At 36.5% G+C, this 25,335-nt stretch overlaps 1 protein-coding gene across 1 annotated transcript in view; it reads left to right on the forward strand.

Annotated features, from left to right (window-relative positions):
• LOC140144601 (serrate RNA effector molecule homolog) overlaps nt 1-22,150 on the forward strand; it is a 49,139-nt gene extending 26,989 nt beyond the window's left edge. The window contains exons 18-23 of the mRNA XM_072166418.1: nt 70-222; nt 996-997; nt 1,924-2,137; nt 2,776-2,884; nt 3,574-3,603; nt 19,513-22,150. Of these exons, the coding sequence (XP_072022519.1) occupies nt 70-222; nt 996-997; nt 1,924-2,137; nt 2,776-2,884; nt 3,574-3,603; nt 19,513-19,579 (575 nt within the window). The 3' untranslated portion in view covers nt 19,580-22,150. The remainder of the gene's footprint in view (nt 1-69; nt 223-995; nt 998-1,923; nt 2,138-2,775; nt 2,885-3,573; nt 3,604-19,512) is intronic.
• The last annotated feature ends 3,185 nt before the right edge of the window (nt 22,151-25,335 follow it).

Raw genomic sequence — 25,335 nt, forward strand, 5'->3', positions numbered from 1 at the left:
AAGGTGTAGCTCAAAATGCAGAACATCAATGCCAATGTATAGCTTATGTTCCTTAACTGCATCTCCTCACTGAAGTGGAAAAGTTTGTGAAGGCTAACACACAAGAACTAGGCAAGGACAAATGGTTGTGTCCTCTCAGTGGTAAGAAGTTCAAAGGTCCTGAGTTTGTCAGGAAGCACATCTTCAACAAGCATGGTGACAAAGTGGAAGATGTCAAAAGAGGTATGTCAACTAACAAGACCAAAATGAAATATCTCGAATTTATTATTGATTCCAAAATAATGCAGCACTAAATGACTGTCAGAAATAAAGGGTGGTGCAGTTATGTTTTTCTTGCAGAGAGTACATTATTTAGAGATTAATAACTGTGCATCGGTTATTTGGAGGGCATTGTGAAAGATCTAAACATTTTGCCTTGGAACGGAGGAATATTCCGAGGTCTAAAGCAAAATGCTTAGATTTTTCACAATGCCCGACATATTACTAGTGCCGTCTTCATAAGCATTACTTTCATATTTTAACTTAACAAAATAACACAAAATTTTCCTCAAAAATAAACAATATTTACATTTTGCCTTGTGCCCTTTTGAAAATGTTACACAATGTTTTGTGTATGCCGGGCAGTCTGGTTATATCTAAAGGATTATAATTGTACCTCATGTCAAAAAATTCCCATCTGCAATTTTTAAAATAAAATATTTTTGATGGTCATGTGTCATTAAAACAAATTAGTTTCAAAAGCAATCTTTTAATATACTAAAAGACAAGAAAAAGTAGTAGTGTATTTTTCTGGAATTGGGAGTAGGATTTGCGATTGGTGGGGTAGGTCTTGAAGCTGTAACATATCTAGTTCTTATGTCCATAATTGAATAACTTCTAAGTTCAACTCTTGACATTTCATGTATGTGAATATACTGTCAAATGATAGCCTTGATCAAGGCTTCCTCCTTACTTTTTCTCTATTCATGCTCTTCCCCATGTATAATCAGTGGTAGAAGTAGGCCTATCATATACCATTGTATACTTCACTCTCTAAAATTTTTAGTCAGGTCAGATTTTTTGTGTAGGACGAAAGCCTTGACGGGTTTGTAATTGGATTAAATCTGGCCCTACACAAATGAATGGGAGAGCAAATAATCTGCAACACAGATCTGAAGAAACCAATCACAGGCTTCCCCTGTTTAAGTCACTGCTATTTGGGAATCATAACTTTAAAAAAGGACCAACTTTGAATTTCATTTAAAAAAATTTAATGCTTTTGTTATGAAATGTTCAACTAGGAAGAATTATATCACATTTTTTGGAAATCAAGCTTAACCATCACAAATGAAGTGACATTATTTGTCTAAATAATATATATTTCTTTTTACATTTTGTGTATAATTTCCAGTACAAACCTACTAAAATAAATGGACTTTCCCAGATTTTGAAAAATAACTGAAAGCCTCCCATGGTGTATTATGTAATCAATTACCAACTCTACAAGTCCTTGGTGCTGGCAACATGAGCTAGGGAGGAAGTGTGCCTTGTGGGGTGGGCGTGGCATGGTGTGCATTTTGCTCAAACACTACCCCTGCAGTGCACAGTATGCCTGGAGTAAAGTAAAGATAAGAAAGTCCACTATCTGGCCTCAACAATTCAAATGTCAAACAAATTTTTACAAAGATGATGGTAAATAATTATTTCGACAGAATAACTTTTGAAACAGAAATTTTTGGAAGATGTGGCAAAGCTTCCATGAATTTTACATTCACTAACTATGGACACCAAAGGACTTGAAGCAATTCTATCAAATGACTATTGTTAGTAAATCTAATATTCAGCTATTAGATTACAAGTTGAATACAGCTACTGGTATAAAACAAAACATTTAAATGTTGCTCCCATTAATGTACCAATTGCCTTTCCATGCTTAATTGATAGGTAACATTTTTCAACAACTACTTGAAGGACCCTCGTAGACCACATCTGCCTGACCCCCAGTCCAATAAGCCTACAGGCAACCAACAAGGAGGTCCAGGAGGAGGGCCTGAGCAGAGACAAGGAGGTGGTAGCTGGGGTTCTGGTGGATTCAATCAACAGTCAGGATATGGTGGTGGGTATAACCAGCAAGGTGGACGTGGAGGTTTCAACCAAGGTGAGGAGACATAATACACTATGTTTTGTCTCAAGTTGAGATGGGCTTAGCATGATATCAGCCTGTTTATGCGGTTGCGTCACCAGCATATGGACAAATCGCTTCTCTACACATGCTAATATGTCCCGCAGGATTAGCGTCAGTGAACATAGCAATCTATACAGTGTCAAGTGTAGATAGAAAATATTGGAGTTCCTGTAATAGTGCACATTTTTGCGCTACATTGATTTTTGTGTTGCAAGCTTCTACCACCAAATATAACAACGCTCAAAATATATTCCTTGTGTTTATAGGTCAATGTCAGGAAACTTAAAAAACCATGAATTTAAAAACAAGGGCAACAAATCAGAATTGGTGAAGTGTGAAAAAGTAATCGCACAAAAATTGCCACTTTTAGAGTAATACAGGAATCAAACATGATGGCATGACTTTAATTGGAAAAGTGGTTTATTTCCCAGGATTTTTCAACAAAAGTAGCAATAGTTCCCACAAGTTATTATGTGTTTCTTTATTTGAGGAAACAAATTTCCTTGCAAAGAGCTTCCTGGATTCCACATTTTTAAGGCATGCTTACTGATATCTATAAAGTTAAAATCAATGACATTTTTGCTCCTTTTTGTTGTTATTGTTCACTTCAGGACAAGTACAGGGTCATGGTGGCCAGCAGAATTTTTCCAACAGAGGATTCAATCAGCGCTATAACCAGGGAGGCCAATCTCACGGTGCAGATCGCAATACTAGGCCAAGGTATGTGTGTTATCCTGTAGCATTTACTCTGAAATACACAATCTGTCAAGTCTAGTCTCCATCCCCACACATATATAACCAGTCATATCAATAGGGAGGGAGGAATCAAATTTGAGATATTACTTACATGATTATCCCAATTGTCTGCTCCATATTTGATTCTGCCCAAAATTAAGAGTGTTGGATGAACAATTAGCTTTGCTTACTTAGTGCTTGTGGTGTTAAAAAAATGAAATTAGATGTTGGGACAATTTTTATTTTATTCCTATGATGCACAAAATTTTTCAAAATTTCAGTACAATTTTCAGGAGAGAAAGGCAAAGATAAAAGTTGATCCAACACTTTGCTACCTTGTTTTGTCATTCAGTAAACATTTACCATTATATATCTGTACACATGTAAACACTTGGAAGTACATCAATATTCAAGTCTGCAACTACCATACTATAAATGATATATGATAAAGACAACATGAAGAAATAAAATGTATTGCTCATCTAGTGTGGTTGATAAAGTCCAGACATACAAATATGACATTTTGTAAATTATTAAGATAGATTTTCCATGCGCATATTAGTTGTAACCATTTATATGGCATGATGAGTGGTAAGATTTCCTGCTAGTTAACGATATATTGTGGTGTGTTTATGTTGACTGAATGACGCCATCCTTGTATATTATTATTACAGTCGTGGTAACTCAGGAAGAGGCCGATCCAGGTATGAATCTAAATTGGACTTTCCACTTTTCAAAATGACCAATTTTAATTGTTATCTCTTTGTTTATAGTTTGCTTATTGTAATCTTATAATTGTTTAAATAAATTCTATCTTTGTACACACATTATTGAAAAGAGGAAAGTCTGTCAAAGCTTACACTAACAAGGTGTACAGGGTGCGTTCAAATGATGTGTATTGTGTACCTAACTAAACAAAATCTATTCAAAATTGCAGCATTAGCTTGACTGGTATGTTATCTATTGTATAATTGTCCGGTTTACAGAACGTCCCTAAAACCAAGTTACACACAGATGTTCAAGAGATACAATGATGTGTGTAATGTACAAAAATCATTCAATATGATACCTGAAAGTGCTTTTAGTGTTATTTTAGATCAAAATAGCTTGATTAAGCACAATATATACCCATTTTTGTAAATTATGTTTGTTATGGTGTCAGTTTATAGCATAATGGTAATGTTGAAGGTGCCATAGGAGATGCTCAATTTATTGCACAACCATTAATATACACTAAGCCAAAAAAGAAACTTATAATTTTTCACAAGGTCATATCTTAAAATCCTCTCCATAAAAATGAACAAAAATTGCACACAGGAATACTTCAATACTCTACTCTAAACACTGGTCAGTAACCAAACAGTTGTCCAACTGACACAACAGCAAAATACACTGACATGCAACACCTTCCTGGACCACATTCACAGCGCAACAGATTTCTTTTCGCTGGGTTCCAATTTTTCGCCTGTACATGAACAAAAATTACACACAGGATTACTTCAATACTCTATTCTAAACACATGTCAGTAACCAAGCAGTTGTCCAACTGTCACAACAGTAAAATACACTGACACGGAACAGCTTCCGGGATCACATTCACAGGCGAATAATTGGAACCCAGCCAAAGAAATCTGTTGCGCTGTGAATGTGGTCCAGGAAGGTGTTGCATGTCAGTGCATTTTGCTGTTGTGTCAGTTGGACAACTGCATAGTTAGTGACATGTGTTTAGAGTAGAGTATTGAGGCAATCCTGTGTGTAATTTTGGTTAATTTTGATAAACAGGATTTTAAGATATGACCTTGTGAAAAATTATAAGTTTCTTTTTTGGCTTAGTGTACCATAGAATTCCATCTACAAGACAAAAGAGACAAAAGGTAAACACCCTCACAAAAACATTACAATAGATTGGTCGTATATTAGTTATTCCATGTTTGTACAGCTGCCTGTATCAGTAATATAGTTGCTCAAACTCCAAATAATGTTTTTGTGGAGGCTATTTGCCTTTCATCTCTTTCATAAAAAAAACCCTCGTTTAGAGGTATTTATGCTTGTAGGTGGAATTCTACGGTATTACAGCTCCCATGTGTTGACATGAAATTGGCTGGTTATCAAAATCAGAATATGAAACCAATTAGTACATTTCTGTGAAGGATAAAACAATATTCTATCATAGCAATGTGTTAAAGGAAGTCTCTGGCTATCGCAACATTATGCCTTATGTGTTAGAAAAATAATTATCAAGCACAAATCACATGGTTTTATTTAAATCAAACTCATTGACCATAAAAAATAGAACAAAAACAGTCATCTCTCAACATGCGATATTCAAAATTCCAGGGCTGAAATTGTGTAGGGCAATGATGTCATGGTTATTTGTGCTCAACTGTTGTCAGCCTTCAATGTATTTCTGGGACGTCATTGCACCAGACAATTTTGGCGCCCGGGAATTTTGAATATCGCGTGTTGAGATATGCCTGTTTTTATTCGTTTTCAATATAAGTTTGTTTGAAATAAAACCACGCTATTCGTGCTTGATAATAATTCTCCTAACATATAAGGCATAATGTTGTGATTGCCAGAGACTTCCTTTAATGTTAGTTTATTCAAGGTGTCCAGTCCAAGATAACAAAAAAAAAATATTCAGGATGTCCAAGAGCTCAGAAAAAACTGTTAAGCTGGGTACAGATCATTTCAATGCACCCTGTAGTATAGGTCTTATGCTGCAGTGACAACCTGATCATTTCATGTAAATAACAACCTTTGACATGAAAATCACAGGGGGAATGACATAGGGAAATAGGAATAAGAACGAAATAGAATGTGTATATCTTGCTGAATGATGCCTTCTTGTTGTGAACTATGCTTTGAAAAAGTCTACCATATGCATTGCATGTGATTCAGGGTTAGTTGGGTATTTCTGAGTGCTCTGCTGAAGATTTTCATTTGATAAGATGACTCGACAAAGTCTCTTACGATGCTTATTTCCATTGGGATTCATTTGCACACTAGAACGGATTGGGAACAGTCAGGGGTTAACACCCTACTCTTTTTGAAACTGACTGCAAGTTACATGTACAGGTGTGGCTCTCCTGTATACAGGACCAACAGCTTACATCCCCTCTGAAGGACAGAATTCTCTCATGGTTCATACAAAACTCTAAATACACCATGGGGGAGTGGAAGTTTGAGTTCAATTAAATTGCCAATTATTCAGACTTGGTTTTGCCATGTCAATATCCCAGCAAGTTTTCACCGCCAGGACCAGAAGCAAGAATTCTAACCAATGCGCCAAGCTGAATCTTAATATTTAATTGACTTGACTCGGGTTGTAATCAAGGCATTCAATATGGCCTAAATGTGCCTGAGTGGGAAATGATATCACTAAGGGGGAAAAACATTGCTGTGTGGGCTAACTGTAGTTGTGCGGTGAGGGTGAATGTGCTTGTAGTTTCATTTAGAATAGTGTTAATGGTTTGGGGTGAGGAACCAGGGTGAAATTAACAGCTTTTCTTCAAGATGGAACCAGGATTTACTTTGGGCATTCCATAACTTGGGCAGAATAATGAGAAATACTTATTGAGAAATACTATTTGGAAACCCCATTGCCAGCATTGCTGAAATTCAAGAAGGGAGTCATGCTGGAGATCAGACAATTTGCACATATGTGATGCAATCAAGCAAAATGAGTCTGATGTCGATCAAAGGCAAAATTCAGTTTTCAATTTTACTACATGAGTTATTCTCAGAGCTTGATATTGCTGAAAACCCCATCATAATTTGATATACGGTTCCAGAGATATGGCCATTTTAGTGTTGCTCAGGACAAAAAAATACAAAGGAAGTTGAATACTATTATTGGCTATAACTCAAAACCAATATTCCCGACATCCGACTCATTTTGCTTGATCGCATCACATATGTACACTCAGAGCTGCCAACTCTCCCTCTTTTCGCAGGAGACTCCCTACTTTTAAACCTTCAGAACCCTTAATTTTTGGTCATCTCCCTGAAAAGGAAATGGTTTCATCCATTAAGATGTACAAATTTTGACAAATCTCCCTGATTGCAACAAGAAATCTCCCTTTTTTCAAGATTCAAATGTTGGCAGCTACTACACAAGCTTAAACAAGGCATAATATAGGTATCCCAGGCAAACCTTAGTTAACACATTTGCTAGTCAGCGAAATTCGCCGAGACCGGGGCCCAAACACAATGCATATTTACATGGAAATTTTTTTTCGAGAATAGGCCGGTGAAGGAAACCTACATAAATATGTTTTCTATACTTCACTTGACCCAAATATATGATTTTTATGGTGATAATCAAGTCGCACATGGAATTTTAGAGGATTTTGATAGCAGTTCCATTAAAAAAGCTGCTATCGCCATGAGACTAAGATCTAGAAACACCCCTAAATGCCGTTTTGGGGAATTTTGCTAGCAGAATCTTTTTGATGAAAGTCAATCTTTGACAAGATGTAACTTTGTTACGGAAAGTGCTATGACAAAAATGTTATCAGTTTTGGCTTTCTTTACTCAATGGCTTTAATTTGATATGTAAAATGATGCAGTTTGATGGCAAATTTGAATTCACCTAGCATACCTACATAATACTGCCATATAATGACCCTTGAAGGCAAATAACAAGAAAAGGTGGTGAAATATCAGTTGTTATTGCATTTTGTTGAAAGAACATTGGAAATTGAGTGAAAATGAGCTTGATTTTTTGGCTCCAAGCTTGCTTGACGGAGCCATCGTGATCGCGCTAAGTGGACGGTGTATTTTGCTTCATTTTTCAGCCACTTCCGATGGTGCTTTTTTATGCTAAGGTTATTTCTATGTGCGATATGTGCTTTTGAGTTCTAACTTTCTAAAAGTTATTTTTCAATCGATTCCACTCCATATTGGGTTGAAATGAGGTGGGGAAAGTAGTTATTTTATGAAAGAAAAGTCTGAAATCGTCATGAGAAACGAGCAATTTCAATCGCTTTGCTTGGTTCCCTGTGTGTGCTAGAGATTATTTTGGTCTGTATAATTTAATTTGTGAGAAGATGACGGAAATAGGCGGATTGCACTATTTTTCTTCAAGTGCACCTGTTATCTGAACACGGACCGAAAGTCATGCAAGCTGTTCGTATTTCATCACGCTCTTTGTAGATTTAATTGTTAGAATATAGTTAAAAACAGTAAATTAAACCATATTGTGGATATGATTCTGAGGAAAAATTATATTTTCAATGGGATTGACCCCTCTTGACTCTTCGCAAAATTGAAAAATGTTCGTATTTTTCTATAGCAAAAACAGTCTAAATAAATGATGTTCCACTTTGCCCAACAATTTTATACTTCAGAATATCAAAGATTAATATGTTTTCTCCTGAAAAACAACATAGTTTTTAGGCCAGGACTTTCAAGACCACGGTTTATTTGATCGATGTGCCGACCAATCTCGCCATTTTTGACTGTTTATTTTGGTTTCACCACACAGTCTCAGAGGTCATGACCTTACGGCGCATTGATTGATCATGTTGATTCTGATTGGATGGTCCCAAGGTCATCACAGTTTTGAATGAATAATTCATAAGGGGGTGGCAGCAATAGAAAAGTTGAAATAAAATGTACATAATTATTGAATTAAAATGTGACTGAAATTAGTGGTTTCAGAAATCATTGATCATGTTGATTGAAAGTTACCAAGTTTAATGTTTTACTCTGGGCTGTGCAATATTAATCATGAGCTTAGTTTTTGAGAGAAATCAAAAGGAATGTCAAGCAATCAATGACAGCCCGGGGGAGGGGAAATCACTTTAAAAAAAAATTCCCCAATCAGAAAAAAGTTACCAAAAAAAAAATTAATTTGACCTGATTGCTTCCGGAAATTAATAACAACTGTCGTATGGGCATGAAACTGGGGTGGGTACAGTCAACATTTGGAGTCAAATTTTTGGACGGTCATTTCGGGGTCACCAGGGGTCATCTGAGGTCAAATTAGTAAAAACTGTTGGATGGGCATGAAACTTGGTAGCTACAGTCAACATTTGGAGTCAATCAGAAAAAAGTTACCAAAAAAAAAAATTAATTTGACCCGATTGCTTCTGGAAATTAATAACAACTGTCGTATGGGCATGAAACTGGGGTGGGTACAGTCAACATTTGGAGTCAAATTTTGGAAGGTCAATTCAGGGTCACCAGGGTCATCTGAGGTCAAATTAGTAAAAACTATCGTATGGGTATGAAACTTGGTAGCTACAGTCAACATTTGGAGTCAAATTTTTGGAAGGTCATTTCGGGGTCACCAGGGGTCATCGGAGGTCAAATTAGTAAAAACTGTCTTACACTTATAGCCAAATTTTGTGAAGGTCATTTCGGGGTCACCAGAGGTCATCTGAGGTCAAATTAGTAAAAACTGTCGGATGGACATGAAACTTGGTGGATACAGTCAACATTTGGAGTCAATTTTTGGAAGGTCATTTCAGGGTCACTAGGGGTCATCTACGGTCAAATTAGTAAAAACTGTCGTATGGGCATGAAACTTGGTAGCTACAGTCAACATTTGGAGTCAAATTTTTGGAAGGTCATTTCGGGGTCACCAGGGGTCATCGGAGGTCAAATTAGTAAAAACTGTTGTATGGGCATGAAACTTGGTGGGTACAGTTAGAGCCAAATTTTGGGAAGATCACCATGGGTCATTTGAGGTCAAATTAGTAAAAACTGTTGTATGGGCATGAAACTTGGTGGGTACAGTCAACATTTAGATCCAAATTTTGGGACGGTCATTTCGGGGTCACCGGGTCATTTGAGGTCAAATTAGTAAAAACTGTCGTATGGGCATGAAACTTGGTGGGTACAGTCAACATTTAGAGCCAAATTTGGGGAAGGTAATTTTGGGGTCACCAGGGGTCATCTGAGGTCAAATTAGTAGAAACTGTCAAAAGGGCATGAAACTTGGTGGATACAGTCAACATTTGGAGTCAAAATTTTTGAAAGCCATTTCAGGGTCACCAGGGGTCATCTGAGGTCAAATTAGTAAAAACTGTCGTTATGGGCATGACATTTGGTGGGTAGTCACCATTTAGAGCCCGATTTTTGGGAGGTCATTTCAGGGTCACCTGAGGTCATCCAGGGGTCATTTGAGGTCAAATTAGTAAAAACTGTTATATGTGCTTGAAACTTGTTAAGTACAGTCAACATTTAGAGCAGGCGGCGGATGACATGATCGAGCCGGCAACTTGTGAAACCGCCCGGCCGGATGGCATTTTCCATATACTTGGTTAGTTTTGTGGGGTTCATTATCGAACCCCAACGGTTTTAGCTTGTATTTATATTATTTATCAACCTAGGCCTATTTGTTTGTGATATTTCAAGCGTTTTAAAATTTCAAAATAATCCCATTCAATTACACGGTTGACGATGAAAATTTACTGAATTTAGAGAATGCAATGCGGTCACCACCTGATTTAGAATCAAATTTTTGGAAGGTCATTTCAGGGTCACCATGGGTCATCTGAGGTCAAATTAGTAACAATTGTCGTATGGGCATGGTGGGTACCAGAATGGTCGTCTGCAGATCCGCCGGATAACGCATTTTCAAGGGAAATGATCTTTGCTGCTTGGATGATGTCACGATGAGGTTAGCATTTATTCCGTATTGAAAAGCGTGTTCCGACGGATCTGCACTCGACAGCCCTCCTACAGTCAACATTTGAAGTAAAATTTGTGGAAGGTTATTTCGGGTCACCAGGGGTCATCTAAGGTCAAATTAGTAAAAACTTTTGAACGGGCATGAAACTTTGTGGATACAGTCAACATTTATAGCCAAATTATTGGAAGGTCATTTCGAGGTCATCTGAGGTCAAATTAGTAAAAACTGTCGGATAGGCATAAAACGTGGTGATACCATCAACATTTGGATTCAAATTTTTTGGAAGGTCATTTTGGGGTCACCAGGGGTCATTTGAGGTCAAATTAGTAACAACTGTCGGATGGGCATGAAACTTGGTGGGTACAGTCAACATTTGGAGTCAAATTTTTGGAAGGTCATTTTGGGGTCACTAGGGGTCATTTGAGGTCAAATTAGTAAAAACTGTCGGATGAGCATGAAACTTAGTGGCAGGGTTCGTAGCGGTCATTAAATTCATTAAAAGTCAGTGAATTTGAAGCAAGGTCATTAAAAGTCAGTAAATTTTGTAGAAAAGTAAAAAAAGTCATTAAAAGTCTTTGAAATATATTTGTATGAAGGAAAAAATAAAAATATGATGTATTTTAATAATTATTTTATTTAATTTATCCCGACATTTATCGATGCTACCAGCATAGTCTTCAATTGCCCTATACCATAATCATATCCCGTATTTGGAGCGTTCAGAGCGTAGGTTGATGAAGCGATATTTTATGTCCGCACGCCTCTGAGAATACAGTGATTTTTGTAGTGTCCGCTATGTGAATCAAAACGGTCAACGGTAGTTTTGCTGGCTCGCAAATGTTAGCAAAACATCGTGTGTGACTTCACATGAAAAACACGAAGCTTTGTGTTAATTTGTTTTAATAAATAAAGCACGATGCCTGGGAAATGTCACTTTCAAAAGTCGTGGAAAGATCAGAAAGATTTCAAAGACTGGTTAGATGAAGGACCTCGCCATTTGAAGCACGATGCGGATTTGCAAGACTTCTTTCAAACTTGGGACGATGGGAATTGGGGCACTGAAAAGTCACATGGGGTTGAATCGCAAGTCAACAAAGCCAACCCGTCTTGAAGTTAACATGAAATTACACAAGCAAACGCCACCCCTTGAATACTGTTCAACACATCCGAGGTATGAGATTTAATAAAAAGTCATTGAAAAGTGTATTTGAAAGTCATTATAAGTCTTTGATTTCACTGTGGTCTTGACACTATGAACCCTGAGTGGGTACAGTCAACATTTGGAGTCAAATTTTTGGAAGGTCATTTTGGGGTCACCAGGGGTCATCTGAGGTCAAATTAGTAAAAAAACTGTTGTATGGGCATGAAACATGGTGGGTACAGTCAACATTTACAGCCAAATTTTTGGAAGGTCATTTCAAGGTCATCTGAGGTCAAATTAGTAAAAACTGTCGGATAGGCATAAAACGTGGTGATACCGTCAACATTTGGATTCAAATTTTTGGAAGGTCATTTTGGGGTCACCAGGGGTCATTTGAGGTCAAATTAGTAACAACTGTCGGATGGGCATGAAACTTGGCGGGTACAGTCGCCATTTAGAGCCCAATTTTGGGAAGGTCATTTTAATAGTAAAAACTGTTATATGGGCATGAAACATGGTAGGTACAGTCAACATTTAGAGCCAAATTTTTGAAAGGTCATTCCAGGGTCACCATGGGACATCTGAGGTCAATTTAGTAACAGCTGTCATATGGGTGTGACACTGTGGGTACAGTCAACATTTGGAGTCAAATTTGTGGAAGGTCATTTCGGGTCACCAGGGGTCATCTGAGGTCAAATTAGTAAAAACCTTTGGATGGGCATGAAACTTGGTGGATGCAGTCAACATTTGCAGTCACATTTTTGGAAGGTCATTTTGGGGTCACCAGGGGTTATGAGTAAAAACTGTTGTATAGGTATTAAACTTGGTGGGTACAGTCACTAATTAATTATAGCCAAAACCTATTCTTGACATTGGCTTATGTATTTTGATACATTTTGATCAGTTTCGGTCCATTTGGACCCATTTCTATCCAATTCCACCCGATTCGATTCATGTCGCTAAATAGTATATATTTCCCTAAATTGATTGATGTATTCTTGTATGCTCTGCAAATGAGATAGCTACCAACCAACCAGATGTACCCATTGAATGTGATCTGTCACATTGCACAATCGACTCCAAGAACAATTACTTTCACTGTCACCAAAAAGCGCAGAGCCACAGCGCCATTGGTGCTCTTGTTTCTCAGTTCCATTAAGTATTTTCTAGATTCTTTCGTACGGCACGACAGGTCTTGCTTTGGAATAAAAAGTATTGCCTGGTCCGTTGTTGTTTCGTCACAAGCGATGTTAGGCAAGTTACGACAGCCATCGCCCATATAGATTCACCTTCGGTTAAGAAAGAATATAACATATTGGGTTGCGTGCACATTTGTACCAACTCCAAACAAAGTCATGAAGTGGATTACACTCCTGGATTCGCTTTGTACAACTGCACCATTACTATATAACTATGGACCATGGGTGCTCTGTCCGAGAAGACTTAATCAAAGTTCTTCATTTGCAATATAATGTGTGGGGGTGTGTGTGGGGGGGGGTGACTTGGTAGAATGTGGACTTATGATACATTATGTAACTGGGGACACACAACACACATGTGTATGCCCCCCCCCCTTACCAGGAGACTCAAATAGCATAAAAATGCTTTGACATATGAATCCCTCACAGGCAGCTACAACACAGTGTTATTGGCAGGATTACAAATTGGGGCACATATTGATGTTCCAGTAGTGTTTCCACACTTCATGCAGTATACACATATTAATAGGTGTGTGAACAGATATGTGGTGTGGGGGGTGTGTATAAGGATTTTCCATCTGGTTTTGATTTAGGGATTCAATCATGTTTCACCGTTGTTCATCATCGACTAACAACGATGCGTCCGCATCGTCTGCATGGTTTGAAGTTTTTAACAACTAATGTTTATAAAGTAATCATAACAGCATTTTGTTCCACCTTTTTTCATTCACTTTCAGTGCAGCTCATTATTTCAGCATTTTGCTGCACATTCACTAATATGCTCAAATTAACCATCATTGCATGAGTAGAAAAAGTTGAAAAGAAATAAAATAGATACACTAATTCTGTCACTCCTAATTTCCAAGGCAGTGAGTGAAGTTCTATTATTTTGAGGTCTTGTTCAATTAAGGATGGGTTAGAATGCATGAGATCTTCCTAAGCTACATTCTTTGGTATACAGACCAGGGGGGTGGGGATTGTCCCAACTCCAAATACTGGGCCAAATATCTTGCTTGCTGCGCCTTCATGCATGATAAGACAATTTCAGATTTAAAGTAAAAAAAAATGCAGCATGTATGAAGAGAGGGAGAGTACACATGACACGGGCTACTTTTCAAAGAATTCGTTCAAAATAGCCTTGTAATTGTTCATGCAATTCATCATCATCATGGCAACTGGTTCATAAGGTAAAATCCTCACAACTTGCACATTTCATGACTTGCTAATAATAATGATAGATTGATCAGCATCCATTTCTTGTATAAAAGAGCTTGGCTATGAATCAAATTATGAATGAATAATATCTGCAGGTAATTAATGGGCATGTTTCATCTGCAGCTATTGCATCAAGTGCATGCACCATTTTGAAATGAATAATTAAAGCACCTTTTTAAGCAGCCAGGCTACCTGACTACTATAGACCTTTTCCTGAGACGTCACTTCATCAATATAAGCAAACAACATGTGTGTTTCCGGAGTGGGTGCAATGTTAAAATACCTTGCACTGCAATTTTTCCTCCTCGGTTTTGTCTTCTTTAACCTCAGCTTTCACAAAATAATTGTTTAAAGGTGAACTTTATATGTTGTGAGGAACTCAACGCGTATGACACACTGATTACTATGCGTAGTGTGTCATGCAAAGTTGGCACGCAGGCACATCTTTGCAGTATTTGCGTTTAGAAGCGAATATCAATTGACAGGTGACTTCTGGGGCAAAGGTCTATAGTAGTTGTGGATACTAAACAAATACAAACTAGTTGTAGGGTCATCATTTATGATCAATTGGTGTGATGGTGATCGTAGGTGTTAAGGGTAGATATGGTCTTGTTGGTCGAAGCAGCCAAAAAAATCTATTTCTATTGTCTAAATCAATATATTATTGAAAAATAACACATTGATGTTTTGCAAAAGTTCATTCTACAAATCATATACTTTGTAAACTTGCTTAATTTATTGTTGTTAATGAGTTATGTACATTTTACAAAAGTGTTGTTGTTTCAACCCTCTTTACAACATAACTTCCTTCCTGGCTACCAATTTCTTGAATTATGGACAGGCTTATCGTAGATAATTATAGTCTCCTCAACAGCTAGTTTGGTTTCGCATCATTCACATTGTATGAAAAGAGCGAACCGCAATAACTGCTGTTACTATAAAGGTATTAAACTTCCTTCCGAAATTAGAAGCTACCCGCGTGGCGCAGTTGGTTAGAGCATCGTATTTTGAACCAGAGGTCCCCGGTTCAAATCCCGTAGTGATATTTTTTTTCTGCTCCATTTTTAAACCCAAAATTATTTACATTCATTTGAAATGTACATATTGCAAGGGAAATACATTTGGTTTCTTTTTTTCTGAATCGGTATGAAAAAGAGTTTTTAAAAATCTAAATTTTCCGCTCACTATTATAGTACGGGCATTTCCAGCATTGTCGCCGGGCATTTCTGTTTTGCTTTGTTATTGAGCTCTATTGCCATTATGCCATAATTTATATACAAAAATCATCATGAACGATACAGACGAACACGAAAAGACTGGTTGTGGGGAAATGTCACCGTAGTAGTATTGAAAAGTGGAGCTTGTGTCAGTGCAACCACGCCACGCATACGCATGGCACATCACTTAACGGGAATTACGGCACATGTTATCATTCCCTTCCCAGAATGCAATTCACGCATACCAAGTATTGGGTTGCAAATTTTGCTATTTATTCACATTTACGTAGAAAATACTCTCGTTTTTTTTCACAAAGCTGCATAAAGGGGACAATATTTGATATTATATGTAATTTTAAATACAATCCATATCCAAAACCAATATGGTTACCCCCCTTTAAAGCTGTATTGCATCACAATAGCACACCATGTTGCGATACAACTTTCAAAGTGGGGTGCAGAATTGTGATATAACTTATGTTGCACTCAATATTCTCCCATTATCAAACCATATTGCTCCTCCGTTTCAAAAGTAGCTACAGGAGTTAGAAAGTTTCTAATTGTGAGGCCAGGAGTCTATTTCACAAAAGGTTTAACGCTTTGTATCTCAAGTAAACGTTCACAAGATACGAATACCCTTTTACTAGACGAAGGGTACCAATTGTATGTTATGTTAGTGAAATGGATTTTACGATGTGTCGTGAGTTACGATTGATTTTGAGAGCTTCATAAAGTTTAGTGAAATGGACCCCTGGTCACATACCAGCCAAAATCAATTTTCACTTTTATATTATCACTTTTATTTTCACTTTTATATTATATTAACAACATTATCATAACCCGTTTTGTAAGTTCAATGTAGAGACAGCCCAATTAGAATTAAAATTCTCTCTGTCATCCACACATGTAATCTTCATTGGATAACATGTTTTTTTGACACCTTCATTTCATGTTTTGAAGCATTTAGAAGTTGCATAAATCTTTTCAAATACCATCTTTCAGTGCTGTTATTGTATTGGACCTAATTAGTGCCTTGGGCACTTATGTCAGCCACTTTTGGGGGATTTATTAAACTGATGAAATGCAAGTCAAAATTGAGAATTTTAAACACACGCATATGTTGATCTGTAAAATACAGTGTATCTGATGCCGGAAAGTTATGATGGTGATTTTATTTAGATATTTGATGGAATTGAATTGTACAAGTGCATTTAGAAGAATGTGCTTACGCAACTGCCACTTGTATAATTCGGTAGGGAGCAGTTATTATGGCAGTGGTGCTTATTAGGTGGAATAAGGTACCCCATATTAAGTAATCTTTTGTTCCAATTGTAGCATTCAATCAGCCCAGTAACTAGGGGAAATTGCCCCCCCCATCGCTAACAAAAAAGTCCCGTTTTTGTTTTTTACCCAAAGGTCCCATTTGTGAGCGTAGCAAGCAAAAAAATAGGTTTGTTATGCCTTTCTTGTAAAAAAGATCCCAATTTTTCAAAATCTGCCCCCAATATATCCTGGTTACAGGTCAGTATTCAATGCAGAATTACACATAATTCTACTTTTTCTGATTTTACTCTAATGGACCAATGCATACTCCAATTATGGCCAGATAAAAGACGCAGAACTGTATTCATTTTCAAATTTAGTACTAAACTGAAGGTGTGACTTAAATCATGCACGTCAGCCATGTACCTAATTGCTTTTTGCAATCACCTGATTAAAGAATTTAAATATTAAACACCTGTCACGCTTGTCTGCACCATGCAATCACTTAACAATGATAACAACAAAAGCAAAATGTAGTGGATATCAAATTAATATCGTTAACACGCTACATTAAATATCATGTTCAATGGATGATCCATGACATCCGCCTTGGGACAGGGTATTAATCTGCACTATGCGCCACCATTCAATGTCATCAACAGGTTGTAGAAAATAACAAGTATCAAATTGTACAATGAAATTAATTTCATTTGTTTGAAATTTATTGAAAAATTGATTGAGTTGAGTATAAACATACCTAGTATTGGGTCGGTGGTTCTTGAACTTGTCTTCAGTATTTTGGGAAGAATGTTAAACAATTGGATGATTTGTTGACAATTATTCTTAAATGTTAAGACCTTGAGCAAGTAGTAACAATGGAGTCAGCCAATTTGCCTGTAGTTTGTGATTAGTTTATGGCAGGTAGTATTGGATGCAATAGGCCAGCCAGCCAGGGTAATAAATTTAGTGTAACCCGATGAAGGTGTGTAAGATTAGTATAAGATGACGACAGATAACAGTCAACATAATATGCTGGTGATAGGAAGCATGAGATGTGATTAGCTTTATACTGGCTAGAAATGAATCAATTATTTGATTACTTTAAGGCAGTTGAGATGCCAGGAGCCATACCGTATTGTTTGTAATAAACGCCCCGGGGGTGTTGCATTTTTCCAAATGGGGGCGTTTATTGGAAGTGAATTGTCAGTGAAAAAAGCTTAAAAATCGGGTTCAATTTCCCGATGGTGCTCCTGTTAAAAGGAGGGATTTACCACCATACAAGATGGCGGCGCCCACTGAAAATTATAATTTTGTGGGAAATACAACAAAATTACACCTGTAAGTGCATGGAATTAGTGAAATTTTACCATAATTAGGCAATGAATGGATGGGAGTTGAGTTAAAATAGGTTTTTTCCATGCAATTTAGCGATCGTGACTGCCATTACTGATGCAAGTTTTAAGCTTACCTACACGATATGGCATGGAAATGTTTGCATTTTTGTCAATTTTTCACACAAAAATTGGAGGGGGGCGTTTATTAGAGGGGGAGCGTTTATTACAAACAATACGGTATTTGTCCAGTTTTAGCCATTTAACTCAAACACTGTAGTGTACTTGTTAATACATCATCTTATAGGAAATAAGTCAAGGAAGTCAATAACCATGTTTATATTTACATAAGCCTTGTGGTTCTTGAGTTAAGGCCAATAATATAATTATATCCAAACAAAAGTGTTGGGCATTCCCGCCCCCTTCTCCTAAGAAAAATAATGGGGCAAAAATGAGGTCTTATGTCTTAGGATCTTCCTTTACCATTCTTCTTGTGTGTCAACTTCATTTGTCTCAAATGAGTGCAAACACTGTTACATCATGTTCTGCTCTGACCCACCTTAAAGGGATGATGACAATTTCTGACACTTGATGCAGTTGCTGTGTAAGGTGGTGTTTGTGTGAAGAGTATAGAACATTATTTATATCTCAATGCCAGTAAGTGGATCATGGTACATTAGATCTGATTTATGGGATTAAAATATTTCACAAGATCATTTGGTAATAATGATGCCTGTTTCATCTTAACCCATAATTACTGAGTTTCCCGCCTCCTGAAAAATGAGTCTGGAGTAGTGAAGAATCGATCACCCCAAGTTATGTATATGCCGATCACTGATAATTCTTGAATCAGCCGATGTTTATCCCAATTCTGATCCAGTTGTTTATGAAAGGAAATTACTAATCTTAATATCAAGTTTGAACTCAACATCAATTATATATATTTATAAGAGCAAAAATAGAAATTACTGGGCCTCAACAACCACCCCCTACCCTCAAAAGTTTGATTGACCAGTGACCACCCCAATCTGGGAAAGGTTGTATGTAAAATAAGAAATGAGCACAAGTCATTAGAGCCCTGATTCAAGCATTTTAGGGTATTAAGAACAAATATGTTGGTAAGAAAAGTGTTAATACAAAAGAATTTGCCAACATCTTAAACACAAGTGGCAGCATTCAACACATGTTTACTTCTTTTGATCTGGAGTGAGTCTGTACTGAAACAACCACATTGTATTGGGAGATGGCTTTCTTACTTTTCAATGGGGTATTTAGCAACTATTTTGTGTAAATTAAGAGCCTATCATACTAGGCAATTGCAAGGAGTGATTGCTGATATCTGATCATAAGTGTCTAGCATACCCTACATGTAGCGTCAAGTCGCAAGCAGTTGACTTGAAGGCAACTTTGTCGCTACGTCGCTGACCACAACTGGACGCTGGTGGCGATTGTAAAAACGCTACCAGTGTTTGATACTTTGATTACTAGCAATTTTTTTAAAAAGTAGTATGATATGCTCTTAAATGAGTTTTTCTAATACTAGGTAGACTTTATGAATAGATAATTTTTTCTAATCTTATTTGATATTGTTTTATTTCTTTGCAGAGGTGACCCAAGACCACTTATCCAGTACAGGGATCTGGATGCGCCAGATGACAATGATTTCTTCTAAATGGACACTCAAAACCAGTACATGTAAAAATGTGTTTTTAAACATCAGAATTCCATGAATGTTGGATGACTTATATTGTCTGTTTTGATATCAATGTCTGTGCCAATGGAACAATGTTGAAGGAGGGGTCAGGTGCATGTTGTTGAAAAAATATCATTTACATGGGCTATGGAAATTTCAACCATTTGTTTTTCAATGAAAATATAGATAATGCTCAAAATTGATACATCAAATTGCCAGAACATGCTGTGAGTAACATCTAGTTACCAATCAAAGAATATTGAATTTTATTATTACAAGTAAAATTTCAGTAAAACATGTTTATTCACTTCTAACAACAAACAAAGGGTCCTGATAAACAACCCCTCGACAAAAATGCAACGCCTCTATGCTTTTATCATATGTATTATAGACAATATGAAAAATGTGGTGTAAACTCAGGGGGGGGGGGGTCTTCAAATAATTTAGTATGTGGATGTGCCACACAGACTGACTTTCTCTATACCTACTTTTTGCTGTTTTTGCAACCATCAGTATACCGATTGTCACAAAAAGCACACAAATAGCACTCAAATGTACCTAAATTGGGGTGGTTTTTAAGGTAATTTTGCCCAAATGTGCCCAATTGGGAGCATTCTCTTCAGATAAAACCCACCCATTGATATGCCAAAATCACTGAAAAGGTACCCCAAAACTGTGACACATCCCAGTATACTTTCAGCCAGGTAGAACCCCATCTGGGGTGTAGTATTGAAGTTTGTACATCAAACAAAAATAATGTGCCATAACATTAAGTGATCATTAGAATGATGAAGTTGATTTTAAGGTTGGCAAAACTAAAACTATAAAACAGACGGTTATCAATAGCATTGACAATAACATACTTACAGTGGCGTGTGTTGTTGAGCTCCATTGGTTTTAGAATAATATAGTTGCATTGACAACACATTTATATTTGAAGATGCCATGATTACTTGTTAATCCACTGACATGTCAAAAATGGCAATATCGTACCCAGCTCACCCTGGTCAGTTTGACAATAAATAGAAAATTGATAGTATGTTTGAGTTTCAGTGCTCTGTAATAAGTGTTGTCTGCTTGCATACATTGACTGCTCAGTGCCAGAAGTGGGTAAGTGCAATAGCTGCCCTGTGAACATTTGGCAATTTACACAGTATATTGTACTCATCTACACATGGTAGCTACACATGGCAGCTATTGCACTTACTCCCTTCTGGCACTGAACAGTAGACATGTACGTATGTGTATAATATAAATCAGTTTTCACATAATGTGACTGGTCCAATCAAATTGACAGAACATGAGTCAACAATATGTATTGAATGGGCACAACACATCATGGAAGAACTGCCATGCTCTCCTGTAACAAATGAAGAGCTTATTTCCAAACCGTGTTAAGTCCACTATCCCATGTTTCTGAATTTCCCTGTGCTGTATTGCAATGTGTTGTGATGCTAAGTATTATAATTTCAGTTGGATGCACCATTACAAAGCAAACAGTGGATGGACGCACAATAACAATACTGTGTGAGGCCTTTGTTTCCCAAATGAGAACAATAGTCTGCATATTGTTATGGGGCATTGTTATGGTAAATAATAACTTGTTGATGGTACAACTCATTGTTGTTAATGTCAAACTTGTCAAAGTAATTGTGATTGTATCTCACAAGTAAATGAGACACATGGGGTTGTGGACTTAACACGGTTTGGAAATAAGCTCTTCAAATAAAGACCACAAAAGATGTACCTCAGCCATTTTAAATATAAAATTTGATGGGAATAAGCAAACTATGATGAAATAATTTTTATCAGTTGATAAAGACTCCATGGCAAAATTGATAATAAATATTTTAACATAAAGAGAAAGGTGGTTTATTTACGGGCATTTTGATAACACAGTTGCCTATTTTCAATAAACAACACAGCAGTGTTTTTTAAAGAAAAACAACAAATTTAAAAGTTGTAGGTACAGTGATCATTATTAATGCAAGCTGAATGTTGTGCTGAATTATAAAAAAATGAAAATGGGCACTCAATAGTAACAAACAAGGTGTCAAAATTACCGTAATTAGTTTTTTAAGTTATAATGGTATTAATAATGGCTGAGTTACTATTTGTGAGGTCTTTACATATGTCCAGTAATTCACACACATATAAATGGGGAGTCATTCAAAAGAAAAGCATTTAATTATGAGAAAATGAGCATGCATAATAATCACTTTATACCATGCATTATGACATTTAGAACTTGACAATAATGGTTTGGTCATTTTTAATTTAAATAATTTTAAATAGATATATGTGGTAAACCTGACAAACACAAAGTGCACTAACTTTGGGAAGTTCTTCCTTAACACAGAAGAGCCTCAATAAAAGTTAACTTATGTACAAAGATATTTTGTGGAAAGGAAAATGTGTTTTAATCATGAATATTTGTGTGTGTAAAAATTAGTGTGCATAAGGACAGTGTCACTCTTTGAGAAGTGAAACCGTAAGCATTAAGCATGCATCGTCAATACATTTGAAATAAACTACTTTTGTGTCATTAAATGCCAAGTTGCAAATGTGTTTAATTCTGTGTGCTCTTTATTTGGTAAACAGTCTGCAAAACAATAAGTCTAAAGCAAGGAAAACTTACGCGTAAATGTAGGAGTAATTCAACAGGCCAATATGAGGTGATCAACAAAAGTGAGTGAGTGGTGAAACTGTCACTTAAACTCAATTTTCATTTTTTTTTTCCATTTCAAATTCTATACATTGCAGTAGATGTCACAGCAAAATTGGGTTATGAAGACCGTATTTAAAATCAGACAGTGACCTCACGAAGTAAAGTTACAAGCAATTGAATAGACGAAGGTCCAGTTTTATAAGTGACAAACTGGCCTATTATCAAGGTGCAAAAAGATTCCAACAAATGAAAGAAAGAGACAACACAGTTTCTTCAATGAAGCTTTATTTAAAGCAGTTTTTATTTCAGTTTTTACTTCTCTGTACTTTTCATAACTTTCATTTTATTTGTCAGCTCTTTTGTTTCAGTTTTCTTTTGTTCCTTTTGTTTTAAATTAAAGGCACGCACAGATTACCCATTCGCCACTCTCAAACCAGATGTCTAGTCCGTGGAGTTTTGAATAGGCCAGTTTGTCACTTTTAAAACTGGACCTTCGTCTAATCAAATGCTTGTATCTTTGCTTCTTGAAGTCGCATTGGATTAAATGGGGTGTCATAATGTACCGGATTAGATAGTGCATCTATTAAACAAATTTACCCCAATATGATTCAGTTTTGAAATTGTGATTATTTTTCCAAGTGTAAGGATACTTTTTTGGCGCAGTATATTTTAATCAGCCTACAAATTACATTTATATTACATGTACTACCAATATGACCAAGGGCTACATGTTGAAATGTGTTCCGCAAGTTTTTAACTGAACGTGGTCAATATTAAAGTCCCTTAATTAAGAACAAGGTTACTAAGTTAATTGGGCAAATATTAATAACTGTCCTCGTTAAACACTAATTAAGGCGATCAATCTTTTCATAGCCTGCGTAACACTGCAAATAATTATGTCATTTCCATAAGGCCCATTCGACGCAGATATAGCGGTTGCAGTAAACAATGGAAATCTGTGCTTTTTGTGGGTGTTGCAGTTGCCTGAAGTTTGCGGCGGTGTGGGGTGGAGGAAAGACACAATTCGCTGTTGCAGTAGTGATGTAACCTGATTAATTACCATAACGATGGGTCTACACTACTTTTAAATGTTCCTTATAACTTGTGCATTATGTGCAACCATAGATTGAACACTCTAAAGAGAATGTAACTGCTACTTAGCAAAAACGGCCATTTTATTAATTATCAAAAAATGACCCTTGTTGTTTTACTCATTATGCGTGTTAGGTCATTTCTTTTCCTTGCTTAGCCCCAAGAGGGGCGTGCATTAATACGAAAAGCACGTTTGAAGCAAAGAGCTTTAGTTGTTAATATATTTCAACGTAAAATGAAAGGCTTTAATATGCCTACACAAAATAGGCTTGATAATATATCATCATAGATCACCTCATTTCTATTTTCCAGACGTATCTAATTAAATACTCAATATTCCAATTGCACAATAATATTTATTTGAAATAATCACACCTATTCAACTCTGATGTTTGGTCTATAAATAAGCCCTCAGGTCAGGGGATGAATCCTACGACCAGACGGCATAATAAAGACCAATGAAATTATTATTACTCAATGGAGACACCTTTATTTCCCGCACAGTCAAAAGGCAAGCAAATGTACAAGCCACTTGCCTTAGTTTGCACAATGAATTCAACGGTGGGTCTCAATTGCCAATTAGAATGTTAATTACCTTCCAATTGTGAGCATGTTTTTTGTGACTAGTCATACTAAGTGCTATTATAATAAACAGAAACATGTTTAACAAGGCGGATTGGAATATAATGAGGTTATTGGTAAACGATTATGACATGAACATGCGATGTACTATTTGAGCTTAGTAAATAAATCATCTCAATTGCAACACTTCAAACAACGAAAAATTGATTGAGTCGCTGAAATACGGCATACACGCGCTATCATCGAGCAAGTGTGTGTAGCTAGTTTGGCCTATTCTATTCCACTGAGTTTCTACATGTAAGTTAAAATAATCATCGAATTGCAAGCACATGAAATGAAACATAAAGGGCAAATAAAAAAATGTTTCACGTCCCCTCCCGCTTCCTTCAGTTTTTCAGGTGTCATACATTTTTTGAAATTCAGTTATAACTTTTCAAAAAATATGTCTAGGAAGTTGAGATACCTTGCTAATACAAGAAACACTTTCTGAAGATTTTGTGATCATTAGAGGTGGCCTGCCTCTCAGAACAACATAACAAAATAGGCCTCCTTCTCCTTTTTCCAGGTACTATTGTATATACGCTAAACAACTCGAAGTATTTACACTGATTTTGCTATAAAAAAAAATAAAAAATTGAAAGCCCCTCTTCTTTTTTTCCAAAACTCGGACTTGGCCTCAAACGTAGAGAACAGAAGATACTTATCGCTACTAATACTTTAGAGTAAAACTGCTATCTTCAGTAGACAGCTAACCGATTAAAGTCGCTTCATCTTAATGCCTTCCCAGCTCACAAGTCACAATACATTTGTATCAACCAGTATGGCCATCGTCGCGTATAGACCGTGTAGACTGGTTTGCACTTTCGAAGATAGTTGCACGATATTTGATACTCATTCATGGGGTAGACCCTTTCATCGGCTATGTCAATGGTCACTGACTGGGGCTATATTATCATGAATATATAGCGGTAACAAAACAAGACTACAGACATCTATCAGTGTTCATATATTAATATTATTATTAACCCTTTGTGAAAAGCCAATTTGATTATTAGGTGATACCAGGTATAATCCAGAATAATTTGCTTAATTGTATTTTGGTTCTTTAGTAATATGATACCATATAATGGTGTATATAATCGCGTTAGCAGTGACGGTGATAAATATTAGTAACGAAAAGATGAAAAACGCTCTCCCCGCGAGAGCACGAGGTTGCAGCTGGCTACCAATGAAGATGTAAGCACGTCACTTTCCCAATTGGTCATAAAATTATGAATACTTTGTACGGGGATTCGGATGTAGATGCTTTTCGATGTTTTTGCCAATTAGTACACCATTTTTTACTAAAAGCACCCAAATTTACACTTTTGACCAAATTGCGTCTTGATGTTTT

This window comes from Amphiura filiformis, unplaced genomic scaffold, assembly GCF_039555335.1.
Source record: "Amphiura filiformis unplaced genomic scaffold, Afil_fr2py scaffold_65, whole genome shotgun sequence".
Lineage (NCBI taxonomy): Eukaryota > Metazoa > Echinodermata > Ophiuroidea > Amphilepidida > Amphiuridae > Amphiura > Amphiura filiformis.